Here is a 23,041-nt window from a genome sequence, read left to right on the forward strand (position 1 = left end):
CTACGTAATTAACTTAAAAGTTACAGGTAGGTAGAGTCAAACCAAAGAAAGTCTGCAGCGCAATAATTAGACAGCGAATTAAAAAACTACATATGGCAATGTTTTTAGCAGTCAGTAAACGTCATGCACTATGGTATGTGTTTGTCAAAATCGTTTAAATATTCGTTGTGTTTTGTGATTAACGGAATAAACATGGTGAAACCTTACAAAACCGGCGTGCGGGAGTTACTTTTCCGCATGACGAATAATTTTACACTTGTAAAAAGTCAGCACGAGGCGATTCAAGCTGAAAAACGACAATGTTTACAAAATTTGGAGTTGATGACGGGTAAGTGGAATGAAACATCTTAATACTTCACCATATGTACCTACTTAGATAATATAATATTGGTTTAGACTAAGGTTTCACAGCAAATTGAACACACCTAATAGGTATAGGCATACTTATGAACTTCCTCTAAAGGCCTGTGCACACCGGCTGCGTGTGCGTGACGTGCACGTGCGCGTGCAGCGTTGTAGTATACAAATCCTTATGAGGGACGGCACACCGCTTGCGTGACGTGTGCGTGTGCGGCTCCAACATTTTAGCGCACGCGCACGTGCACGTCACGCACACGCAAGCCGGTGTGCACAGGCCTTAACATTTCGTGAAATTCATTGGTACTAGCCGGGTGTTGAGCTCGAACCCACAACGTCCATGCTTATGCTCACGGCATGGGTACCTACTAGTTAAAGCTACAATTTATTTTTAATAATATGTTTATTGTTTTAATGGTTTATTTCGTTTTTCCGAAAACTTTAGTTCTCAAATTGCGGGCAATTTCTCTGTCAATCTAATTACGCCTTAATGGGAGTAAAAGAGAAAGATGCCCGCATATTGAGAACTTCGGTGTTCGCGGTAGGCCCTCTGTACCTATTTACCGCCGTCGCGGATATTACAAAAGCTTATTAATTTTGATGAAGCCAAATGTCACATTCTCCCAATATTATTTATCAATATTAGTATATGTCTAGGTACATATTAATAGTGACATCTATTGTTGGAATGAAATTTATTTTACCATAAAAATTAAGCTGTGCATACAGCTTAATTTTGTCATAGACGGTAAATATGGTAGAAATTTCACAAGTATCAAGACTATTTAATCAATTTTCTGTGGTGTTGTCGCATACTGATTTTTAAAAACTACTTTTAATCTAGCGCTGCAGACTTTCTTTGGTCTTACTCTATTAACTGCGTCGTTTTGTTTTGCAAACCAGCCATTGTTTAAAAAAAAAGATTAGTTACGCATAAACGCTCCACCTGTTTAAATATAATGTTGTTGATACGTCCGTTTTACGCTTAATAAATCGAGAATGATAAGAGGATGGTGCCGGGTTTCACAAGCAGTGTCACCGCGGGGCTTCGAGCGGCCACGCGCAGTACTACCGCTGCCAAAAATATTACTTCCACGGACTTGTGTCAACAAAGAATTGCCACGATTCGAATAGGATTCCGAGGAATCTTCTTTGTTAAAGGTATGTTTTTATTTTGTATAAAACAACTCCTTAATTGTGATATGTATGATGCCTACATATAGTTATAAGATATAGAAACGAATTAATTAAGTACTTAATTTAATGTTTGACCAAAACCGGTAATACCGTTTGTGAGAATGATTATATTTTTAAAACAGATTGCTGAATGTAGCTGCCTAGTAATAAAAACATAGTTCCAATTTACCGCTCGTTCAACTAAATGCAAACATAGTATTTTCACACTCTGCATTTTATTTAGGAATATTTTTATATTCTTTAAAGGCTTATCCCCTTTGTCAAAAAAAATCTAAGATTCTCACACCGACCCCTTCCATTTGATGACAAACAAAATAGTTTCCAAACTTACAAATTTTATGTTAATTTTATGTTTTAGTATTTACGATAGACATCCGTCTTTAGAGCTATAGTTTCAACTCAATCGCTCCATTAATTTCGAAGCAAATACGAGTATATCTGACAAATACTCGTAGAGAGACAGATACACGAGTCATCCTATAAGCAAGATCTAGTGCAAAAGCCTGAAACTTCTGTTAGGTATCGTGAGTAAACCATGTACCTATTACAGATATTGTAACTTTTCCATAACAGGTATGACTTACCTACGACGTCTTGTAAAAAGTCATAAATAAAATTTACAAAACAGGAAAGTAGGTTTATTTTAATTTTAGTTTAGTTTTTAAATATTTAATGTATAGTTAGTTATTATATTAATAAATGAGTAAAGCCGTATCCAGACGAACTGGGCAAATCGACCAAACAGGAAATAATCATTTGCAGTTATTAACTAACGACTTAACTAGACTACCCATTAGTTTAAGATACCAGATTGGGATCGTAAAATATTCAAAGGCAACATTTACCTTTAACACAACAAAACAAAATATAATAATTATGTTTCTTTTAATAAAAATAAAACATTACAACAAAATATAATAATTGTTTCTTTTAATAAAATTAAAACATTTGGGCGGTATGCAAATGCAAAATTTATTTAAGCTGTAGAAACAAAACCGTATTTTAAATGGGTACTGCTTTGAGCGTTTTCACATTGTCCGATCCGATATTCCGATATCGGATCGGACAATAGAAGTATACATACGCAAATTCTGGCATGCAGATAGCCATCGCAATTATCATGGTGGATGCAGATCCGTACGCCGCTCCGGTGTGTAAGCGAGACAGCGCTATGCACGTATCACGTATATACTATGTCCCGCTCTCACACAGCAGCGTGCATGTCCTCACCCACTGAAGTCCGCTTATGAAGTTGACATAGGTAGATGATAACCATTATACTAGATGATATAATAATTATTCGGTTGAGGTTAAGTATTAGGCCACACAGAGGATTTCGCCACAAAAACAGTATGAAAATCGCTTACTATTAGGTAGGTAGTAAACTTGTAGTAAATGATCACACGATTCACACGCATAAAGAAACTACCTATAACTGCTGCTTATTTTAGAACTAGAAATAACTCCGCAGACATAAGCAGGTGATTTTAAATAAAACACTCTGTTACGTGAAAAACAATACAGTATGGGCCAAAAATACGCGGGTAAGAATTTTTAGGAATATATTTCTTGACAACTTACACATATTTTACAAAATGTAATTACAAATTAAAACTACAATCATTTAACTACAAAACATTTTATTTTTTCAATACCAGCTTTTAATACAAATTTTAAATCAAATGCACTTTTCATGAATTATTATGGATTGTTTAAAACTCAAAATAAATTTATTTCAAGAAATACATAAATTTCAATAAAAGCAGTACAGTGATCCCCACACTACGCACAGCCTGTATCGTGGTAATCTTAGAGAAATACCGAATGTTGCCGCTATAAATATCAGAGCAATTACATTTTAGGTAAATAAGAAATTTTTATTATCCTAATTAAATTGCTAAAAAAGTCTCAGTAAGTTAAAAAGGTGTAAGTAAATGACGTGTTTATGTGAATGTATGTGTCTGTGTATGTATGTGAGTATGTTGTATGAATTAATTATGTGCGTGTGAGTACCTACGGAACAACAGAGTGAAATGGAGAGAAATTATTCTTTTTTTTACTATAGGTATTTACATATAAAAGGCTTACTCTTCAGTACCTACAAGATAACATAAGTAATTAAGTACATTATGATAAGGTATCTACTTGTATTTATTTTGCGTTTGCTGTTATTTTTGTATGCAGCAGGTATAAATTATTTAACTTGGTATGAATTTTCAGCAAGGAAAGTAAGGTCGCATTTATAAATATGTAGAGCTCACGTGATCACGTCCTAAGCAATATAAAGGGACCGCAAGGTTACCTAGTGCGTTACGCGAAACACTGATAAAACGAAGGTTTTTTCTAGTACAGTCAGCAGCAGAAGTTGCTAAGCGGGCGAGGTGTTCAAAATTATCTTGACGCGACTTTATTGTTAACAGAATAAGAGCGTGTCAAGGTAATTTTGAACACCTCGCCCGCTTAGCAACTTCTGCTGCTGACTGTACTAGTAGTAGTAGTAGTAGTAGTGGTGAGAGTACTTACTTACCTTACGTACTAGTCTAATGAATGAGTAAATTTGAGTCAATTTTACTTTGAGCATTTTAGTAAGAACATTTGCTCTTAAAATTATGCCTTAAAAACTAAACAGATATCCTTCCGAGGCAAGCCATACATTTTAGTTACTTTTGCGATACTGTTACATTCTATTAGGGATTAATAATAGGTGAAAGTCTAATTATAGCCGGCCTTGTGATTTTTTGTAAGAAGTGAGTGAACGCGGATTTCACGGATACCATTTCCATACCTTCGTTCTCTTTTTAGAAAGCCCTATAACAGAGAGTAAATCGACTTTTTACCACTAAATGCTCTGATAAGCATAATAGATTAGTTACACAGCCTTTTTCTTTTTATGGATTTAATTTAAATTTGCATCTTAGGTCAATAGCTGTGGAAAACTTTCTAGATCTTAGAGACAGATGAAATAGATCTAAGAACAAATTAACTGCCGAATTAAATAGTTGGCTTCTAATAATTGGTTCTTAATTTACCGTGATTTGCCCCCTACCTTTATAGGAAAGTCACAACTTCTGCAAAATTATGTAAAAATATTTCAAACGGCTTTAAATTACTCAAATGAAATATTATAAAACATAAAACAAAATGTTAAAGTCATCAGTATTTTATAAGTAAGACTCATTTTCATCATCATCACACTTGCTCGACAAATATCTTATTTTATGCAGGTCTACTGAAGGACAAAGCCAATATTGTTCCCGCGGGAGTTATGGATTCTGAATAAACAACTTAAACTCTAATTTTTATTATTATTTTTAATTATGTGATTGACCTAAATAAATAAAAAATTAAAATTGTCAACATTTCAATATGATATGGAAGTACATAATAATGTATATGATGACGATATGACGTGATGTTATGGGGATTCGGTTTTAAATGTCTCCTAATTGCCAGTCACGATCGGTCTGTTCACGATGTACAACAACACGAGTTGTAAAATATAATTGATTTGTAATTATTGTTACGATCACCGACGAACGGACTAAACAAGTACCTACCTATAGATACATACGAGTACCTACATATGGCTACATTATGCATGCATAGTCTTATTGTAATAACGACTAACGACTACATAATAATAGTATACTACATATAATATATACCTACCTAGGTACTATTTCAACACTAAATATTTTTTAATATTTTTGGTTAAGTACTTTTTCTGCTGTCAGTTAATAAGCTAGAGTCAGGTAATAGATTGCCTGCCTATGAAGCAACTAGGGCTTGCAAATATTCGAAACTTTCAGATATTCGAATATTCGACTTTTTCTGACGACGTATTCGAATATTCGAATAATTATTCGAATATTATAAAAAATAAGAAAAGGAACGAGAAATCGATTTATTATCGTTTTATTCAAAAGCTTTTTTCACATATTGCTAAAACTAAGGATATTTGGCAGAAATCCACTTAATTGACTAGATTTTATCATCCTACTATTTATAAGATGCCCACATTTATAAAAACAAGTAAAACGCCAAAATTAGACGTATTTAATATTTCTAGATAAAACTTATTATAAATGCGTCGTTGCGTGAAATAATATAACTTTAAAGTTTAACCATCCAAACACCTAGGTATGTAAGATATTTTTTTAGTAGGTAATTATTTTCCGATTTAAATGAACTTGTAATCACTCAGAGGCCTGTAAAAAGGCCTTTAATTTCATTGTATTTTGAATCTTTATTGACTTTATTTGTTTTGGCAAGTTATTATTCCTAATGGTCGGCTAATTATATAATATTCATAATATTGGAATATTTAAGGGAAAAAGTTAGTTGAGTACTGGGTGGATTATTCGTCAGCTAAAGGTGCATGGTTAGATAACCAAGTTGGGCAGGTTTGGTATGATTAAATTTGAGAATTGCGATAAGTGACAAGGTTTAGACTTCAAAAATTCGCTTAACGTACGCTGCTACTGAATAAACAGAATGACCCTTTAACTTAAAACTTACGCACCGTAAAAATAACATACTATTTGATTTAGTTTTCTTTTAAATTGAGTTAGGTTTCACTGTATTCACGAAGTCTATCGAGAGGAATACAGTAAAAATATTATTTCCTTCGTATTTGGGTACCTACCGTTCCTCATTCACTGTAAATACCCGTAAAACACACAGAAACTGTAACTACAGCGGATGACATAGATTTTTTTTTATAGTAATAAAAAATATTCGAATATTCGAAACCTGAGCGCCCGAATATTCGAATATCAAAACAGGTCGAATATTCGACAAATTCGAATATTCGAATATTCGAATTGCAAGCCCTAGAAGCAACGGGTCCCGCCCGGCTTCAAACTTCGAATCGATCCGAATCCCGGTAAGGACACTTATTATAGTGTGTGGACCCGATTCTAATTTTGAAATAGACATCTACTAGATATCTTTTAGACATCACCAAGATACGATAACGATATTTTTAAGATATAACCTGTCAAATTTGACATTTCCGCGATTCTGGAGATACTCTTAAACGATTTTCACAATGTCTAAAACGTCTCGTTATGTATTTTTAGATCTCAAAACGATTTTGAAACGATCTTAAAACGATAATTTAACGTAAAAGTGACATTGGTTGCCCGAATTGAGCTGCAAAAGATATCTAGTTGAAATCTAAACTAGTTGGTATCTAGTACATATCGTATCGTTCTCTTCTCTAGAACGGATATTGTTTTCCGAATACCGCGGTGTATGTACATCACGAATATTTGTTCCCGATTTATGGAAGTTATCTAAGTATGTATCTATGTACGTATTTATCTATAAATTTACATATCATTATGATCACTTAGTACCCACTAGAGATGTATTAGCTTTGCTTAGTTTGGGGCTGGGTCGATCTGTGTATTTTTTTATTGGTTTCCGGAAATTCACTTCAATTGGACAATCTAAAATTCAAATACCCAGAAAGCGCGCGGGAGAGTTTAATTCAAACTTGGCCTGATTCGATTTTCACTGGAAACCCAATATTTTTTGACCCGTTTCGTTGTACAGTCCCGATTCGCTTTGTCGCTGTCGAGCAGAAATCAATTTGAATATAAGCAATACTTATACTTATAGCTATGTAAGTACAGTTCTAATAAGCCTCAAGTTCAATGGCAATGAAAATGACAACGGAATGAGCGCAGAGTTGGGCATTAATCGATTAACTTTTTATTCGAATAATTATTCGAATAAAAAAGTTAATCGTCAAATTTTAATCGCGATTAATTTAATCGCGATTAATTTAGTCGACCTAACATACGATTGAAATTGAATTAATCTGCATATTAATCGAATAAGTTTTCGATTAAATCTCGATTGAAAGTTGACAGTGGGTCATTATTGTACGTAAAAAAAGCGGCCAAGTGCGAGTCGGACTCGCCCATGAAGGGTTCCGTATTTAGGGGATTAATGACGTATTAAAAAAAAAACTACTTACTAGATCTCGTTCAAACCAATTTTCGGTGGAAGTTTGCATGTTAATGTACATCATATATTTTTTTGAGTTTTATCATTCTCTTATTTTAGAAGTTACAGGGGGGGGGGACACACATTTTACCACTTTGGAAGTGTCTCTCGCGCAAACTATTCAGTTTAGAAAAAAATGATATTAGAAACCTCAATATCATTTTTGAAGACCTATCCATAGATACCCCACACGTATGGGTTTGATGAAAAAAATTTTTCTGAGTTTTAGTTCTAAGTATGGGGAACCCCAAAAATTTATTGTTTTTTTTTCTATTTTTGTGTAAAAATCTTAATGCGGTTCACAGAATACATCTACTTACCAAGTTACCAAGTTTCAACAGTATAATTCTTATAGTTTCGGAATAAAGTGGCTGTGACATACGGACGGACAGACAGACGGACAGACGGACAGACAGACAGACATGACGAATCCAAAAGGGTTCCGTTTTTTGCCATTTGGCTACGGAACCCTAAAAAAGCCTTGCGTGCAGTGCAGATGGCAGCCAAACACTTTGTCATAAAAGTCGAGATGGGTGTAGATTTATCGGTTTTGGGGAGTGCCGGTTTCGACAATGATGACAGTTTTGGAATCCAACATGTCTGCCGTGCACTTTGACATAAAAGTCGTTATGGGTGTCGTTTTATAGGTTTCAGGGAGTCCAGAATTCGAAAATGATGACAGTTTTGGAATCCAACATGTCTGCCGTGCACTTTGACATAAAAGTCGTCATGGGTGTCATTTTATAGGTTTCAGGGAGTGCAGAATTCGAAAATGATGACCATTTTGGAATCCAAAATGTCTGCCGTGCACTTTGACATAAAAGTCGTCATGGGTGTGGTTTTATAGGTTTCAGGGAGTGCAGAATTCGAAAATGATGACAGTTTTGGAATCCAACATGTCTGCCGTGCACTTTGACATAAAAGTCGTCATGGGTGTGGTTTTATAGGTTTCAGGGAGTGCAGAATTCGAAAATGATGACAGTTTTGGAATCCAACATGTCTGCCGTTCACTTTGACATAAAAGTCGTCATGGGTGTGGTTTTATAGGTTTCAGGGAGTGCAGAATTCGAAAATGATGACAGTTTTGGAAACCGACATGTCTGCCGTGCACTTTGACATAAAAGTCGTCATGGGTGTTGTTTTATAGGTATAGGACATGTCGGTTTCCAAAACTGTCATCATTTTCGAATTCTGCACTCCCTGAAACCTATAAAACCACACCCATGACGACTTTTATGTCAAAGTGAACGGCAGACATGTTGGATACCTATCAGGGAGTGCAGAATTCGAAAATGATGACAACATATAAAAAAAAGTTATTATTAAAAAAAAAGAGTTATTATTAAAAAAAAAAGAGTTATTATTAAAAAAAAAGAGTTATTATTTAAAAAAAATTGAGTTGTTATTTAAAAAAAAAAAGAGTTATTATTGTAAATGAAAACATACCTCTTTCAATCAAGATGATCGGAACTTGTATCTTTAAAAAAAATAAAGCAGTTGTATTATACTCATAAGATGACTGCTACCAGTCATCTTATGAGCCTATAGACAAATCATTCAAATGACATTGCTTTAGATATCACTGTCAGTCATTTAATTGACACATTTAAGTGCTGGAGTAGAAAAAAGGCATAAGGTCCACCGATGTACAGTTAACAGTGTGGGCGATGGTTCCTAAAATTAATCGAGAGAAAATTAGTCGAATAATTATCGAATAAAAAAATTAATCGCGGAAATTAGTCGACGATTAATTTAATCGCGACTAATGTTAATCGAAGCTCTTCGAATAAAACTAATTAATCGCCACTTTTAATCGTCGCTCGCGATTAAATCGGTTAATTTTAATCCATAATCGTTATTCGAATAAATTTTGGGCCCAACTCTGAATGAGCGCATATGTGCCCATTAAATTGCCTTTTAAAACAGGGTCATCAGACTTGCATGGTCATGACCAGCGCCGAACACGGCGAAGGTCAATGTCAGCTTATCTCGAGTAATCATTGCAGGGATCGGAACCGGTTTTTTTCAAAAACTTAGAAATAACCATATTTTTCGAATTATTTTATACTCGAAATGTAGGACTCAGTTGTGTTTTTAGGTTACGACTTCGTATTATTTGATTGCCCAATTAGAAATGAAGTAATTAGCAAAGAACGAAAAAATACCGTTTCCGTTCCCATACAAAAAATACCGGTATCCGATCCCTGAATCATTGATCGTTTGCGGTTTATTAGACTTCATTTATGTTATTGTTCATCAGTTATTGTTTGCCAGCTGAAGTCACGCACAGATATGGCCACAAAAACTAGCGAGATGGTGGATTTGGAAATCGGGTATTTATTGAAGTGGCTAATGAAAGGCATTTTAAGATAGTGGCCAAAGAAGTTGGTAGTCCTGAGTTTGAATCCCGTGGACATTATTCGTTAATAATGAATCTCACTTAACGAATCCGGAGGGAAGCAAGGATAGTAAATTTTACATTAATGGATATTAATAATGTACATAATCAATTAGTAATTTAATAGTCATACAGGTATTTCCAAACTAGTTTCCGATGAACCGTATACAACATTAATTAACATTAAGTTATTATTTAAAATACGCCGACTAATCGTATGATGCTTGTAATATTGACTTTGTTTTTATTAAAAAAAGTAAATAACCCAATGTGTCAATAACAAAAAGGTAAACTCATTGTAAGTATAATTTGTTGAATTATGCATAAATTAAGAAAAACCTAAAGGTTTTCTATAAAAACGCTCCTTTACTGGTTTTGCTGTAACATAGGAAGTTGTAATCTTCGGATTGTTTCACAATATCTTTGACAAGATTTTCCTCCTATTAAAAATGCGTGGCCCTAAAGGACTTTACTTAGTTTCAGTCTTTCGTTGCCTCTGCTAGTGCTTATCTGATATTTCTTGGTGATTTTTGCTTTAAGTGTATTTTACGACTATGTCGTGCCGAAAGACATTTGTTAACTTGGTTGCTTCTTCATTTGGTCATTCATTATCCTGCCAGGAGTGATAATGATAAAATAATGGGCATCTCACGCCATATAGTGTTTTGTACTTTTATAAAATTAAAAGTACTTACCTATAGAAGTTTATTTCATTAATAATTTAGAATCTTAAATAAGCACATCAATAAAAAATAACAGTAAAAATGTAAAATTTTACAATAGCAATAGTGTTTTCTTGTTTCTGTTTGACCCGATGGCTGACTCGTAGAGAATGGCATTAGGCATTAATTCCGCCATTTGTAGGTACATTATTTTTTCTAACTGTTTGACTATCAGGCATCCTATATCACTCGAAATACACTTTAAGCCCTCTCTTCTTCGTCAGCCGGGTAAAAATGATGTCATTATCGAACACACGCTATCCCTTTTAGTCGCGACCTACGATTTCAACCCAGAATATTTTTACCTTTAACATGTATAGGTAATTTACATACTAAAGCGATAAATATGGTCAGGTACCGTTAGTAAATATTGGGCCAGAGTAAAACACACATGTATAAGTGCAGAAAGGAACTCGATCGGTTTAGTCTTCCATTGGTGTCCGTACTGATCAATATTGTCCATGTGCTTTTTTAACAATATTTAATTATTTTTCTAAGTTTGTCCTCTAAGGTCTGTATCGTTTATTATAAATACAACTTTACTTAGCCGTTTTTTCTGGTATTATATATTTATTTAAAAATTACACATATAGTTTAATTAGTGCTTTAATAATAAGTAACATTTCGTCCTGGGAGATCGACGTAAAGCATATGGTTTGGACAATATTTACGTAATCCTCCCGAGTAACAACAACGATTGTGGACAAATACTACAAAAAAAAATTGCGGTTTGCGAAAAAGACGAGATATTACACAAAAAAATCGTACTATGTAAACAGCAATTACACATGATTCGTAAAGAGAAACATCTGGGCATAGTTTAATAATTTCTTTTAGTTGGAAAAAAAGTTTTGGATCTGTGCATGGTGGTCTTTAGAGTACATGGTATATTACTTACGACAACCCCGACTTTGGTATACAATATTACCATCATGGAGCGTTTCTATCGACCTGCTCTAGCCATGGTTTAACGCCATGAATGTCCGTTAGGCTTTGGATTTCGGTAGATTCTTTTAGCTGTTTCCCTCCTTTCGCTTGCGTCAGAAATTGACGGGAATCCAAAATGTTGCATAGAAAGTCGTTTTCATGTAAAAAATAAAATTCACCACATTTATTCTGTGGATGTTCAATTGAGCAATCATGAAAAGGACACTTAGATGACATATTTTGACAGCATATTATCCTTTTGTTTCTTTAAATCGTACCAAGGAATCGGTGAAATAGTCTCAAATTCCACCGCGAACACATGTGACCCCGTTTTTAAATAGTGGCAATATGCTTAAGATGGAGGCCCGTAGAAAATTACACTTTGCTTCCCTCTTGTTCGGTATTATGCTGACTAAACAACCATCGTACCTCTACGAAAGTTCTCCCGTAAACACGTAAGGCAAGCCTCCCGCCTCATCTGTCCAAGACACAGGTCGGCTAGTTTCCATGGCAGCTTCCGGTACGCAGCCACGCGGTGCTGGAACAACCTCCCGCCACCAATAAGAAATGCCAGTTCACTATACGTGTACAAATCTAAACTGAAACTACACCTTCTCAAGGAACAAACGATCTCCACCTAGCCGACCTTTACTTACCCTCACCTGTATTTGTACCGACTTCTGTGTTATAGAGTTTATATAGATATATGTATCTATTTATGTATTGTCCAAATATTTATAAATAAACATGTCTCGGTTTTATAAATAAATTACAGTGTCAACTGCACATTCTGTTGTATTCTGTTTCGGTTTTGTTTTTATGTTCTGTGTTGTTTTGTGTTTGTTTTAAGTGTCAATGGGTACACTGAAAATCAGCGTCGTAACACAATTCATGTGCTACGACACATGCTGAGTGTTATCCTTTTCTGGAACCCCTCGCAACATTGTTACGTACCTTCTAATTTACCTAGATTTAAGCCTATTTTAGTGTTGTTGTGTATGTGTGTTTCGAATAAATCATCATTCATTCATTCATTCATTCAAATTAAGCTCGATAGGCTTGTCCAAATTAAATTTGCTAGACGTTATTGAAATCATCATAAAGTCCCTAAAATAAAAGAAATGTAAAACCTTATATCAGATGTGGCTTAAAAATACCCCCAGATTATAGCTTAAGAACATAGTAATACAAAATAATACACACGTCAACAGTTAGAGCAAGTTTAATCTGTATTTATAATAAACGATACAGTCTTTATCATACGGTTATCGTAGGTACTCGTATGATATGGTTAAAATGTATTTTAATATTCGTTTCTCATAATAAGTATCGTGTCTTACTACCGGTCACATAACGCGTGGAAAATTATTAATTCAAATATATTCTCACTCAAGACATATTAAAACGAGAAAATTTACTATTTAATATGGTAAAGTCATCTCAATTGAAAACATGGTAAACATATATGGTATCCACGAATGTTGCAGCCGATTGCTTACTGGCTTTAGATTCTAAGAAGTGTTTACCTTCGGCGCTTATGTGATCCAATTCCCAGCAAATTTTTGATTGTTATATATTTTTTTTATATGTGGCGTATTAAATTTAATTTGTAATGCTTATGCGCCCTAAATATTTACACTTGGACGTATGCAAGGTATGTGTTTGACATATCGATATAAAGCTGCGGCTCGGGAGATTTCCGTTACTTCTGATATGCTGCCAACTGACATAGGCGCGCGACTAAACATATTACTTTAGTTAGGAATCAAGGCGAACAAAAACCTATTGTGCTTAAAAAATCATTTTGACAAAAATTAAGAACTGTTTCTAGTGACGTTATAAACTTTTCAAACGTGTGTGTTATCTATAAACGATGGTGTTGGCGATGGAGGATCAACAAGCCCGGTTTTGTGGACCGCTGCTCAGCCAATATGGTAATAGATTATTTATTGTTAAATTGTCAATTAGCATCGCAAAAACGTAACTTTATTAATAAGAAAATTATTATCGGTATGCATGGAAACTTGAAGGAGTTTGAAACTCTGTTACACTGTCTGACATTGCAGTTTATGTAAATTACTAGGTATAACGACTGAACAATATTCCTCAATTATGGCGTTTATCAAGTACTAATGATCGTATAACAATTGGTTATAAGGCAAACCTCGTAATGAAACTGCTGTATTAATTGTTTCAATGACAATGAAAAAGTGCATTTAACGCAATTTATATCTATGCTTCTATTATTAAATCATCAGCTATTTAAAAAAAAAACTTTAGCATAAGTAATTCTCATTATTTTTCTATTTTGCTAAATTTTATTCGCGGACACGGATGCTATAGTATTCGCGTAGTTTTTTGTTTCCTTTGGCCACATGACAAAAGTAATTAATAAAGTATTAATTGAATTGAATTTGGATATAAAAAGTACTAACATTTACAGAATTACCAAAACAAAACCTTAGTAAGATTATCCGCAACGCAGGTTCGTCATCCGCATCACAGGTTTCGTCCTTTGAATTGTCTCTAATTACTTGACTATTATATTTTAATTTTCGTAGGTTTGAATCTTTTGTTTCCAGGAATTCAGAATAATTGTTATCTACACATTTTCACATTACATATATTTATAAATAAGTATATTAAAAGCTTTAGGTGCAATCTAAAAGTTAGACCGTTACTAAAACTTTTAAGTGCAGTCCACGATTGTTACCTGTTTTTAGGCATAAACAATTGTTTTCTCTTCCCAGACCCAGCCCTGCTAGACGTGTTCAAATTAGAAATGGCGTACGGCATCGAGCGGTTCTTCTTCCTGTCGTACTGCCTGGCGTGCTGCTGGCCCCAGCTGCAGGTGTCGGGGCAGGTCCGCGGGCTCCGCACGGTCCGCCAGTGGGCCGAGCTGGACTTCCAGTTCCCCTCCGAGTCCGTGCGTTCAGCCGCCCTGGCTAACCGGTATTATGTTCCTGGAAACTCGGTGCCTATTGATGTCGATGTGCAGCATAGACGAGGTGGGTAGTTTAGGAAATACTACGGGTAGTACTTCATTTTCATAGGTGCATATTATGCACCTGCAATATGTAGATCACAATTACATTGACGAGAATCATGAGGAAAGAATGAGATGAACATCTAACATTACGCAGTAAAACGTATTTATTTATGGGCGCTTTAAAACAATTTTATACCGCACGTGTAATCAAATGGTTACGATAGTAGGTACCTAGTAGATATTACAATCCAACATTACAATAATAATATACTTTTTATTGCAAACTTCATTTTTTTTGTGTGAGACTAATTAATATTCTCTAAATTTTTTTTGCTGTTTTTTAATGCTTCGCTTTTTTCTGAAATATTCAATTTGTGAAGATTTTTAGCGAGCCTACTGTAGAAATTAATCAACTATCCTAAAAACGTTTAGGTTATAAATTGTGATAACATCAAAAGTTTGTAATAACATTGAAAGTTCTTTTTATTTTTTATTCATGGAGGAACTAACATTTAGGTGATTGTAAGGAACCTGTCCGCCCCTTTATAATTTAATACCGTGATAAATAAAGTACTACCTACTTATACCGAGCGAACAGCGTCGTACGTGGTCGTACTGTCACTAGTGCTAGTCTTGTTGTGCGACAGTTTGATAAAATAAATGATGTACGTAAACCACATAATGCTTCGAATGTCATCAACGTGGATGTATTGCTAGAAAATGGATTATCAATATGAATTAACAATTCTCATAATAACTTTGGAATCAACTACCTATGTAAATTCCTAAAACCTCTGTGGATATGTTAATATCTGCCTATTTATATAGTTGACATCACAGCTACGTAGAATTTTTATGAGATGCCAGTTAATCTCATCGAAAAAGCGTGCGAATAGGTTAAAATACCAAAGATTTAATTTTTTTCTGTCTACAAGACGCTTCCCACGGGTTAACCTACTAATTACCTATGTATACATATAGCCGATCCATGGTTTAAATCCCCGTAAATATGTTAAACCGTACATACAAATATATCACTAATTAGAGAACATTCCTCCCGCGGACGCTCCGGCTGTGGAATGAGCTCCCTTCCGAGGTTTTCCCGAGGTTCTACACCTACAGTATGGGGTTCTTCAAAAAAGGAGTGTACACGTTTTTAAAAGGTCGGCAACGCGCAACACCTCTGAAGTTGCAGGCGTCCATAGGCTACGGTGACTGCTTACTATCAGGCGGCCCGTATGCTTGTTTGCCACCGATGTGGTATAAATTAACATATAATTAAAATTAATCAAAAATGATACAAATCCCCTTGGGCATCTTTCATCTACAACATATTTTGTTGACAGGCAATTTGCAATCGCGCATATTCGTGACCATCCCGCGTTTCGATGAGGGTCGGCCGATGACGCTGGGCACAGTGGACGAAAACGCGCGCATTTACCCGTACCCTGACTACACCTGGCATGACAACCAGGGGCACAACTGCAATGGCATGACCTCCGTCTTCAGAACAGCTGTACGTACCTAGTACCTTGATTATTGTACAGTTTGAGCTTGAGCAACTATTCACGCATTTTCGTTTCAATACCGCTTTTCGATGAGGGGCGGCTGATGACGCTGAGTACCTACAGTGGACGAGAACGCGCGCATTTACCCGTACCCTGCATGACAACCAGGGGCACAACTGCGATGGCATGACCTCCGTCTCCGGCTAATATTTTATTTATAGTTAATTGTAATTAAATTACCAATGTATTTATTATGTAATGAAATAAATATCTTAAAGGTAAGTCTATAAAAATATGTCCTATAAAATATCAACAGATTTAATAGTAAATTTTGCATGTGAGCGCAAGAAGTTCTTGTAATCGTTCAGCGACAGGTGAAAAATTAATTAAGCATGTTGTTTTTTTTATTATTACTATTATTAGCCAACAGCGTGAAACTATATGATACTCAATCTAGAGTCATAATTTTGTTGATGATGATGATATTTTAATTGAATACTACATTATTTAAATATGTAGGTACTAGGTACATACTTACAAGTACTAATTCGGTGTGTTTGAGGTTGATAGTTAATTGTTGAATATGTGCAATTCAAAGTCGATGTATTTATTTTTATTACCAGTTATTAATCCATTAACATACCTACTCGTAAGTGATAAACTTTATCATTAAGCGTACTTTGCTTGCCCTGGATAACACTTGATCATAGTTTGTTGTTCAATTACTTAAGTCAATACTTAGTAAACGGAACTACGAGTGTGCATTTTAAGGTAGGATTATTTGGGCCATTAAGGTAGGTTTGAACAACATTGCGTTCAGTTGGGTAATAGCATAGCGCAGACAACTGGGCATGGATGATGTTTAACGTGTGTAACAAATCACATTCGTTCCTGGTACAAATACAAACTGCTTTACAATCGACAAATATTTTCTTTTTTACGTTTTGGCCTTTACTTCTGCAATTTGAAAGTAAAATAGGCTGGTAGTACTTAAATAAATACTTTCTTAGTTGTAAATTTTGTTCGTTTTATGACATAACACTGTATGCTGACTTTAACTATTCTAGGTACCTACATAGGTACATTATTTTTCATGAATAGGCTTAGTAAAAATTTAAACAGACCTCACTCAGTTGCTCGTGTTGTACAAAATACTTATTTTTATTATAAACAGTTCATGTACAAAATGTTACTAGTAGGTACCATATTTGTTAAAGATCGATGAGTGCAACCGGCTTTGGGTGATGGACGCGGGCAAGATCGGGGACACCCAGGTCTGCCCACCGCAGCTCCTGGCCTTCGACCTGAGCAACGACAATCTGGTCTACCGACACATAGTCAATGCCTCAAACTATGTGGCGTCTTCACTGTTTGTTACCCCAGTAAGTATTTCAGTCTGTGTTCAGAATGTAGATAAACTGTCAGCTTATTACCTATTAGCTTTTATTTTCTATTCTCTACCTACGTATTCTGGGAATCGTAAGGCGATCACTTTTTGGTTTATTTATCACTTAGTAAAAACTTGTTAAAAACAAAAATGTTTTAGGCAAATATCCTTGGATGACTTTTGAAATATAGGCCGATAATTTGTATGTTAGTTTCACAATTGTCTTCCTTTTCCAGGTGGTAGACATCCGCAAGTCCAGCCCCGAGGACTGCGCGGACACGTTCGTGTACGTGGCTGACGTGTCCGGCTTCGGCATACTGGTCGTGGATGTGGCGCGTGACCGCTCCTGGCGCGTCGCGCATCGGCTCATGTTCCCCTTCCCATCGCACGGGAGCTTCACTATCGATGGTACTGTTCTCTAGTTACTCCAGGTGACGAGGACAGTCTCCGGGGGACTGGCTTGGTTGGTTGGTGCTTGGTGCTTTGGGGGAGTGTTGAATTGGGGATGCTTGTGGACTTCGCACTTTAAGCGTCAGCGAGTCGCTACATGCCTCACGCCTCACGGGGAGGGGCTCATAGCAAGGGTCCTTATACATGTTCTTCATCTTCGTCAGCTTCGAGATACTCGAGGACATGCGCGCTACCGATGGCATCACGAAGTTTTAAGCTGTGTGTTTTCATCCAGTCGCGGCAGAGCTTAACTAATGACATTACTGTGTTCTTATTAGGTATCACGGTCGATGCCTTGTCTTGCCTCTCTTCTACTTATACTCTCCGCGATATCCGTATCTTGTGTGACCAATTCAAAATAAAATCTTACGCTAATGAAATCTTAATTTCAATCTTAATCTACACATCTTACCAGTTTTCCTGCTTTCATTTTGACAAATGCCAAAATTCACCGACGAGCTCAGCTCGTTTCTTTGGAGGCCACAAAATACGCAGGACAGATTTCTATATTTATAGAAGGCACAAACAACGACTGTGATCATTAACCTCGACCCGTTTGCACGAATAACTTAGATATATTTTCCTACCATTGTTTACAGGTGAGAGTTTCGACCTGATGGACGGCGTGCTAGGAATGGCGCTATCGCCGTGGCGACGAGGACGCGATCGTTACCTGTACTTCCATTCGCTCGCCTCCACTACTGAGAATGTAGTCAGGACCGGCATGCTGCGCAATGACTCCTTTATCGAAGACTCCAACGCCGACCCCCGCTCCATCAATGTGAGTTTTACATTCTAGTAGTGTGTGTCATTAAGACCTCCTTATCACAGGAGTAATAGAATGATGCTGAGGGGTTGAAGCTTTAAGAAAATTTATCAGGTGGTTATCATTATTAAGGTACAGTCAGCATCAAGAGTGGATATGACAGTTGAATTCAATTGTATACTCGTACCCCGTTAAAACCACGAATGTCAAAACAAACAGACACACCGCTTCATGTCCGGCCAAGTTCGGAGAAAAAGCCGTGCGATATTACAGTTCGCATATTTACATACCTATTATTGTTAACGGCTCATTTAGACGATGCGAGAACTCGCATGCGAGTTTCATTACATTGCGGGTTTTGATAGGTCTGTTGAATTGGACGTAACCGACAGTCCGCAATGTAACTAAAATCGTATGCGAGTTCGCGCGCCGTCTAAATCAGCTTTAAGAAACGTGACGTTGCGTTGCCGAGTTGTTTTGGGCAAATGAGTCATTGACCTATTCAACAAAGTATATAGTACTTACTACTAATTACTCTTTGATTAGAATCAATACCGGTATTTGAACTATTTTTGAATGTGAATGAATGTACCTAAAGGAGTTGATAAATTTGCAGGTTTTCCCGGATGAACGCACGTCACAGTCAGCAGCGGAGGCCATGGATCGCGACGGCATCCTCTTCTTCGGGCTCATGGACCCTCCAAGCATATGGTGCTGGAACTCCGCTACCGAATACACTCCACGAAACTTCCACCAAATCGCTATTGACAGAGAGACGCTACAGTTCGCTAGTGGCATGAAAATTGTTAACAATCTTAAGGGAGATCAAGAGCTCTGGATCTTGACTTCCAGCTTCCAAAGAGTTATGACAGGGTCTCTCAATTCCAACAGAGTAAACTTTAGAATTCATGCCCAAAGTGTTTCCCGGCTTCTAGAAGGTTCCGCGTGCAGGATTCCCCCAAAGGATCGGCACCATGGCTACCATGCGAATCTTATTACGCCGACGGGATACAAACGTATTACTCCGAGATATGGCGTTGTATCACATCTTTAGAAATTAGGGCATTCTATGAACATTTGCTCAATACTATAATGTGGTACACCTGGCCATACAGGGGCGATTATTTTTAAGCTTTTTTTATAACTATTTAAATAAATTATTAATGATAATAACAAAATAAGGCATTATGTTTCAATTAACACATAATAAACAAATTTATATATGAATTCGCACACAAATGTAGATAGTAACACCACTTTTCACTTTTCCACAACTTTTCACTTTTAGGACGGAGCACATAATTTAGGTACATAACTACCGACAAAAAAAATTCAATGATCTCCAGTCGAGACAGCATTGTAACCACGATTGTAACAAAATTCAGCTTGTTCGTAGTAGGTAATAATATAATGATGAAAATTGTAAGCAAAGAATTATTTACGTACCTGATTTTTTTGACAGGCGTAAAAACCAATGTTATACAGATTGCTTCAGTATATCGGTATACATCTGAATTTTCCTTGAAATGCTCATATCAATGTGCTTATCCTCCACACCCACTATCATACCTCCTATTATCGAGGGATCCACCTTCTCGGTGAGCTCAATCTTCTTGTCTCCCTTGACGAACTTCTTAAGGGCGTCCATGAGGGACTGACGGGATCCATCATCGAGGGGCGAGGCGGTGATGACCTCACAGAGGGCCTTGTTGTTGTGTGCGACCATGACCGTCAGAAACATTGTTATCATGCGCTTTAGTTTTTTGAGGCGTCCGTTTTCGGCAACCAATCCTAGGAAGTTAGCGGCGGTGTCAGGCATACCTAAGACGTCGACACGCATTATAGTATTTATAGTCCATTATTCGTATTATTCAGTTGTAATTAAATTTTCCTAGCCTCTTCCTGTTAATAGTGATTAGTGTACTAGGTATATAAATAATAGATTTGCTTGAAATAATAGTATTTTATGCAACCGTTGTTTAAGAGGGGTCAAAAAAGGCGAGTGGCGTGAGTAACAATTTGAGGCGAAGCCGAAAATTGTTAATAAAGACGCCACGAGTATTTTTTGACTCAGTTAAACAACGTTGCATACAATACTTTTTCTACGACCAAGCACTTACTTTGAAATGCAATGAAATAATAATAAAAATGGATGATGATGATTGTTTAATTTCCTAATATGATAGGTTGTTCAGTGCGTGAGATTCTTAAGGGGAACGAAAATTTTATTATTTTTGCGCTACGACGCACGTTTTAGGAGATACAGCCCTATAAATATATTTTTTTGTTTATTTTTTTTTGTATATTAATTAGGGGTTTCTTACAGAGGAATGAACATTTTATTATTTTTGCGCTACGACGCACGGTTTAGGAGATACAACCCATTAAAAAATTTCTTTCTTTTTTTAGTTGTTTTTTTGTTTTCGTGTTTTTTAAATATTTCTTATGGAATTCAAAGGGGAACGAAAATTTGATTATTTTTGCGCTACGAGGCACGGTTTAGGAGATACAGAATTATAAAGTTTTTTTTTTCTTTTCTGAACATTTTATTATTTTTGCGCTACGACGCACGGTTTAGGAGATACAACCCATAAACATTTTTCTTTCTTTTTTTATTTTTTTTTTGTTTTTCGTGCTTTATAAATATTACTTATAGGATTGAAAGGGGAACGAAAATTTGATTATTTTTGCGCTACGACGCACGGTTTAGGAGATACAGCATTATAAATTTTTTTTGTTTTTTTTTTATTTCTTTTTTGTTTTTTTTTTTTTAAATATTAATTAGGGGTTTCTTACAGAGGAATGAACATTTTATTATTTTTGCGCTACGATGCACGGTTTAGGAGATACAACCCATAAACATTTTTCCTTTCTTTTTTTAAATTTTTTTTTAGTTTATTGTGTTTTTTCAATATTACTTATGGTTTTCAAAGGGGAACGAAAATTTGATTATTTTTGCGCTACGACGCACGGTTTAGGAGATACAGCCCTATAAAGATGAAAACTGATGATGATGATGATGATTAACCAAAACATGTCTATGGTTCACTCATCTGTCAGAAATGACAATTAAAATTAGGTTGGCAACAATGTATTCCATAGAATATTTTTTAAGTGGTGATTGATTACACGAAGTATCGTAAAAGTGCCAAAAAGATACCTACTGCGTGTATGCACAAATACTTTTTTGGGTAATAGACTAAAGACTTGTCTTGACAACTATAAGAGAGGGGTTTAAAGGTGTGTGCACGACTCTTTAAATGACAAATAAAAGTACGGGAGTAGAAAAAAGAGGTTTAAACACAACATATCTGTTATGTTTAAAACTCTTTTATTTATTTTTTAATCTAATACCTTTAAACGAGCAATTCTTGTTTATATATATATATATATATATATATATATATATTCTATATATATTCGGGGATCTCGGAAACGGCTCTAACGATTTCGATGAAATTTACTATATGGGGGTTTTTGGGGGCGAAAAATCGATCTAGCTAGGTCTTATCTCTGGGAAAACGCGCCTTTTCCAGTTTCTATATGTTTTTCGAGCGAAGCTCGGTCACCCAGATATTTTTATAATGATACGAGCAATCTTTTAAATATAATACAATAGAGTTTTTAACCCTAACTAAACTCTGCCAATTTTAATCCAATATTTACAAGCGCCTAAATAAAAGTTATAGCAATACGACGTACCAACTTGGTTAGCTGCCTCTTGCAGCATTTTAGCTTTTTGAACGCGCGACACCACACTAGTTTCAAGAAAATCAATCATCTTAGGCTTGTAGAGTTCTTTTTCTAGGATCCTCAAATGCTTATCCACTTCTTCTAGTTGACCCTTTTGGCTGGCTGCGCTGTACAACGCCGTGACATATCGCCCTTCTACCCCTATATAATGTAATGTAAGCATTATGATGTAATGTACTTAATTTCCTATAGAGATACAACTTGTTTTTTCATTGTTTGATCAACCCGTTGGGTCAACCCCTACATACAGTGTCACGAGAGTAACTCTGTCCGTCTGTCATCTCTCCACGCTTATTCCACTGAACCGATTAAAATGAAATTTGGTATGGAGATAGTAATTTGAGGCCATAGGATAGTTTTTATCAATCATCATAGTAATATGCTAGTCGGATATGCAGAGCACGTACCAAAAACTTGAATTGGCGGTCTTTTTACTTGTGCTGCTGAGCACATATTCCTCACGAACAATCGTAGCATTGTAATGTAAGTATTCAATCAATGTGAAATATTATTAAATCACTTAGATGTAGAATTCACTTAGTATTTTTAGTTATATGGGCGTTCCATGAATA

At 35.8% G+C, this 23,041-nt stretch overlaps 2 protein-coding genes across 3 annotated transcripts; one reads left to right on the forward strand and one right to left on the reverse strand.

Annotated features, from left to right (window-relative positions):
- Positions 1-1,352: 1,352 nt before the first annotated feature.
- On the forward strand, positions 1,353-19,897 carry LOC134651066 (protein yellow-like). Of its 2 annotated transcripts, none has more exons than XM_063506051.1 (7): positions 1,353-1,518; positions 14,367-14,624; positions 15,952-16,121; positions 17,331-17,495; positions 17,737-17,908; positions 18,550-18,731; positions 19,333-19,897. In XM_063506051.1, exons 1-7 carry the CDS (start codon positions 1,368-1,370, stop codon positions 19,768-19,770), a joined length of 1,536 nt encoding a protein of 511 aa, XP_063362121.1. In that variant the 5' UTR covers positions 1,353-1,367; the 3' UTR covers positions 19,771-19,897. The 2 variants fall into 2 exon arrangements, with proteins under 2 accessions (XP_063362121.1, XP_063362122.1); XM_063506052.1 differs by lacking the exon at positions 1,353-1,518 and adding an exon at positions 13,413-13,550.
- Positions 19,898-20,190: 293 nt separating this feature from the next.
- LOC134650684 (ATP synthase subunit O, mitochondrial-like) lies at positions 20,191-23,018 on the reverse strand. Its single transcript, XM_063505617.1, has 3 exons — positions 22,877-23,018; positions 22,419-22,610; positions 20,191-20,537 (listed from the first exon to the last, which is right to left on the reverse strand). The coding sequence occupies exons 1-3, from the start codon at positions 22,944-22,946 to the stop codon at positions 20,194-20,196; spliced, it is 606 nt and encodes a 201-aa protein (XP_063361687.1). The 5' UTR covers positions 22,947-23,018; the 3' UTR covers positions 20,191-20,193.
- Positions 23,019-23,041: the final 23 nt, after the last annotated feature.

This window comes from Cydia amplana, chromosome 9 (genome assembly GCF_948474715.1).
Source record: "Cydia amplana chromosome 9, ilCydAmpl1.1, whole genome shotgun sequence".
In the NCBI taxonomy this organism is placed as follows: Eukaryota; Metazoa; Arthropoda; class Insecta; order Lepidoptera; family Tortricidae; genus Cydia; species Cydia amplana.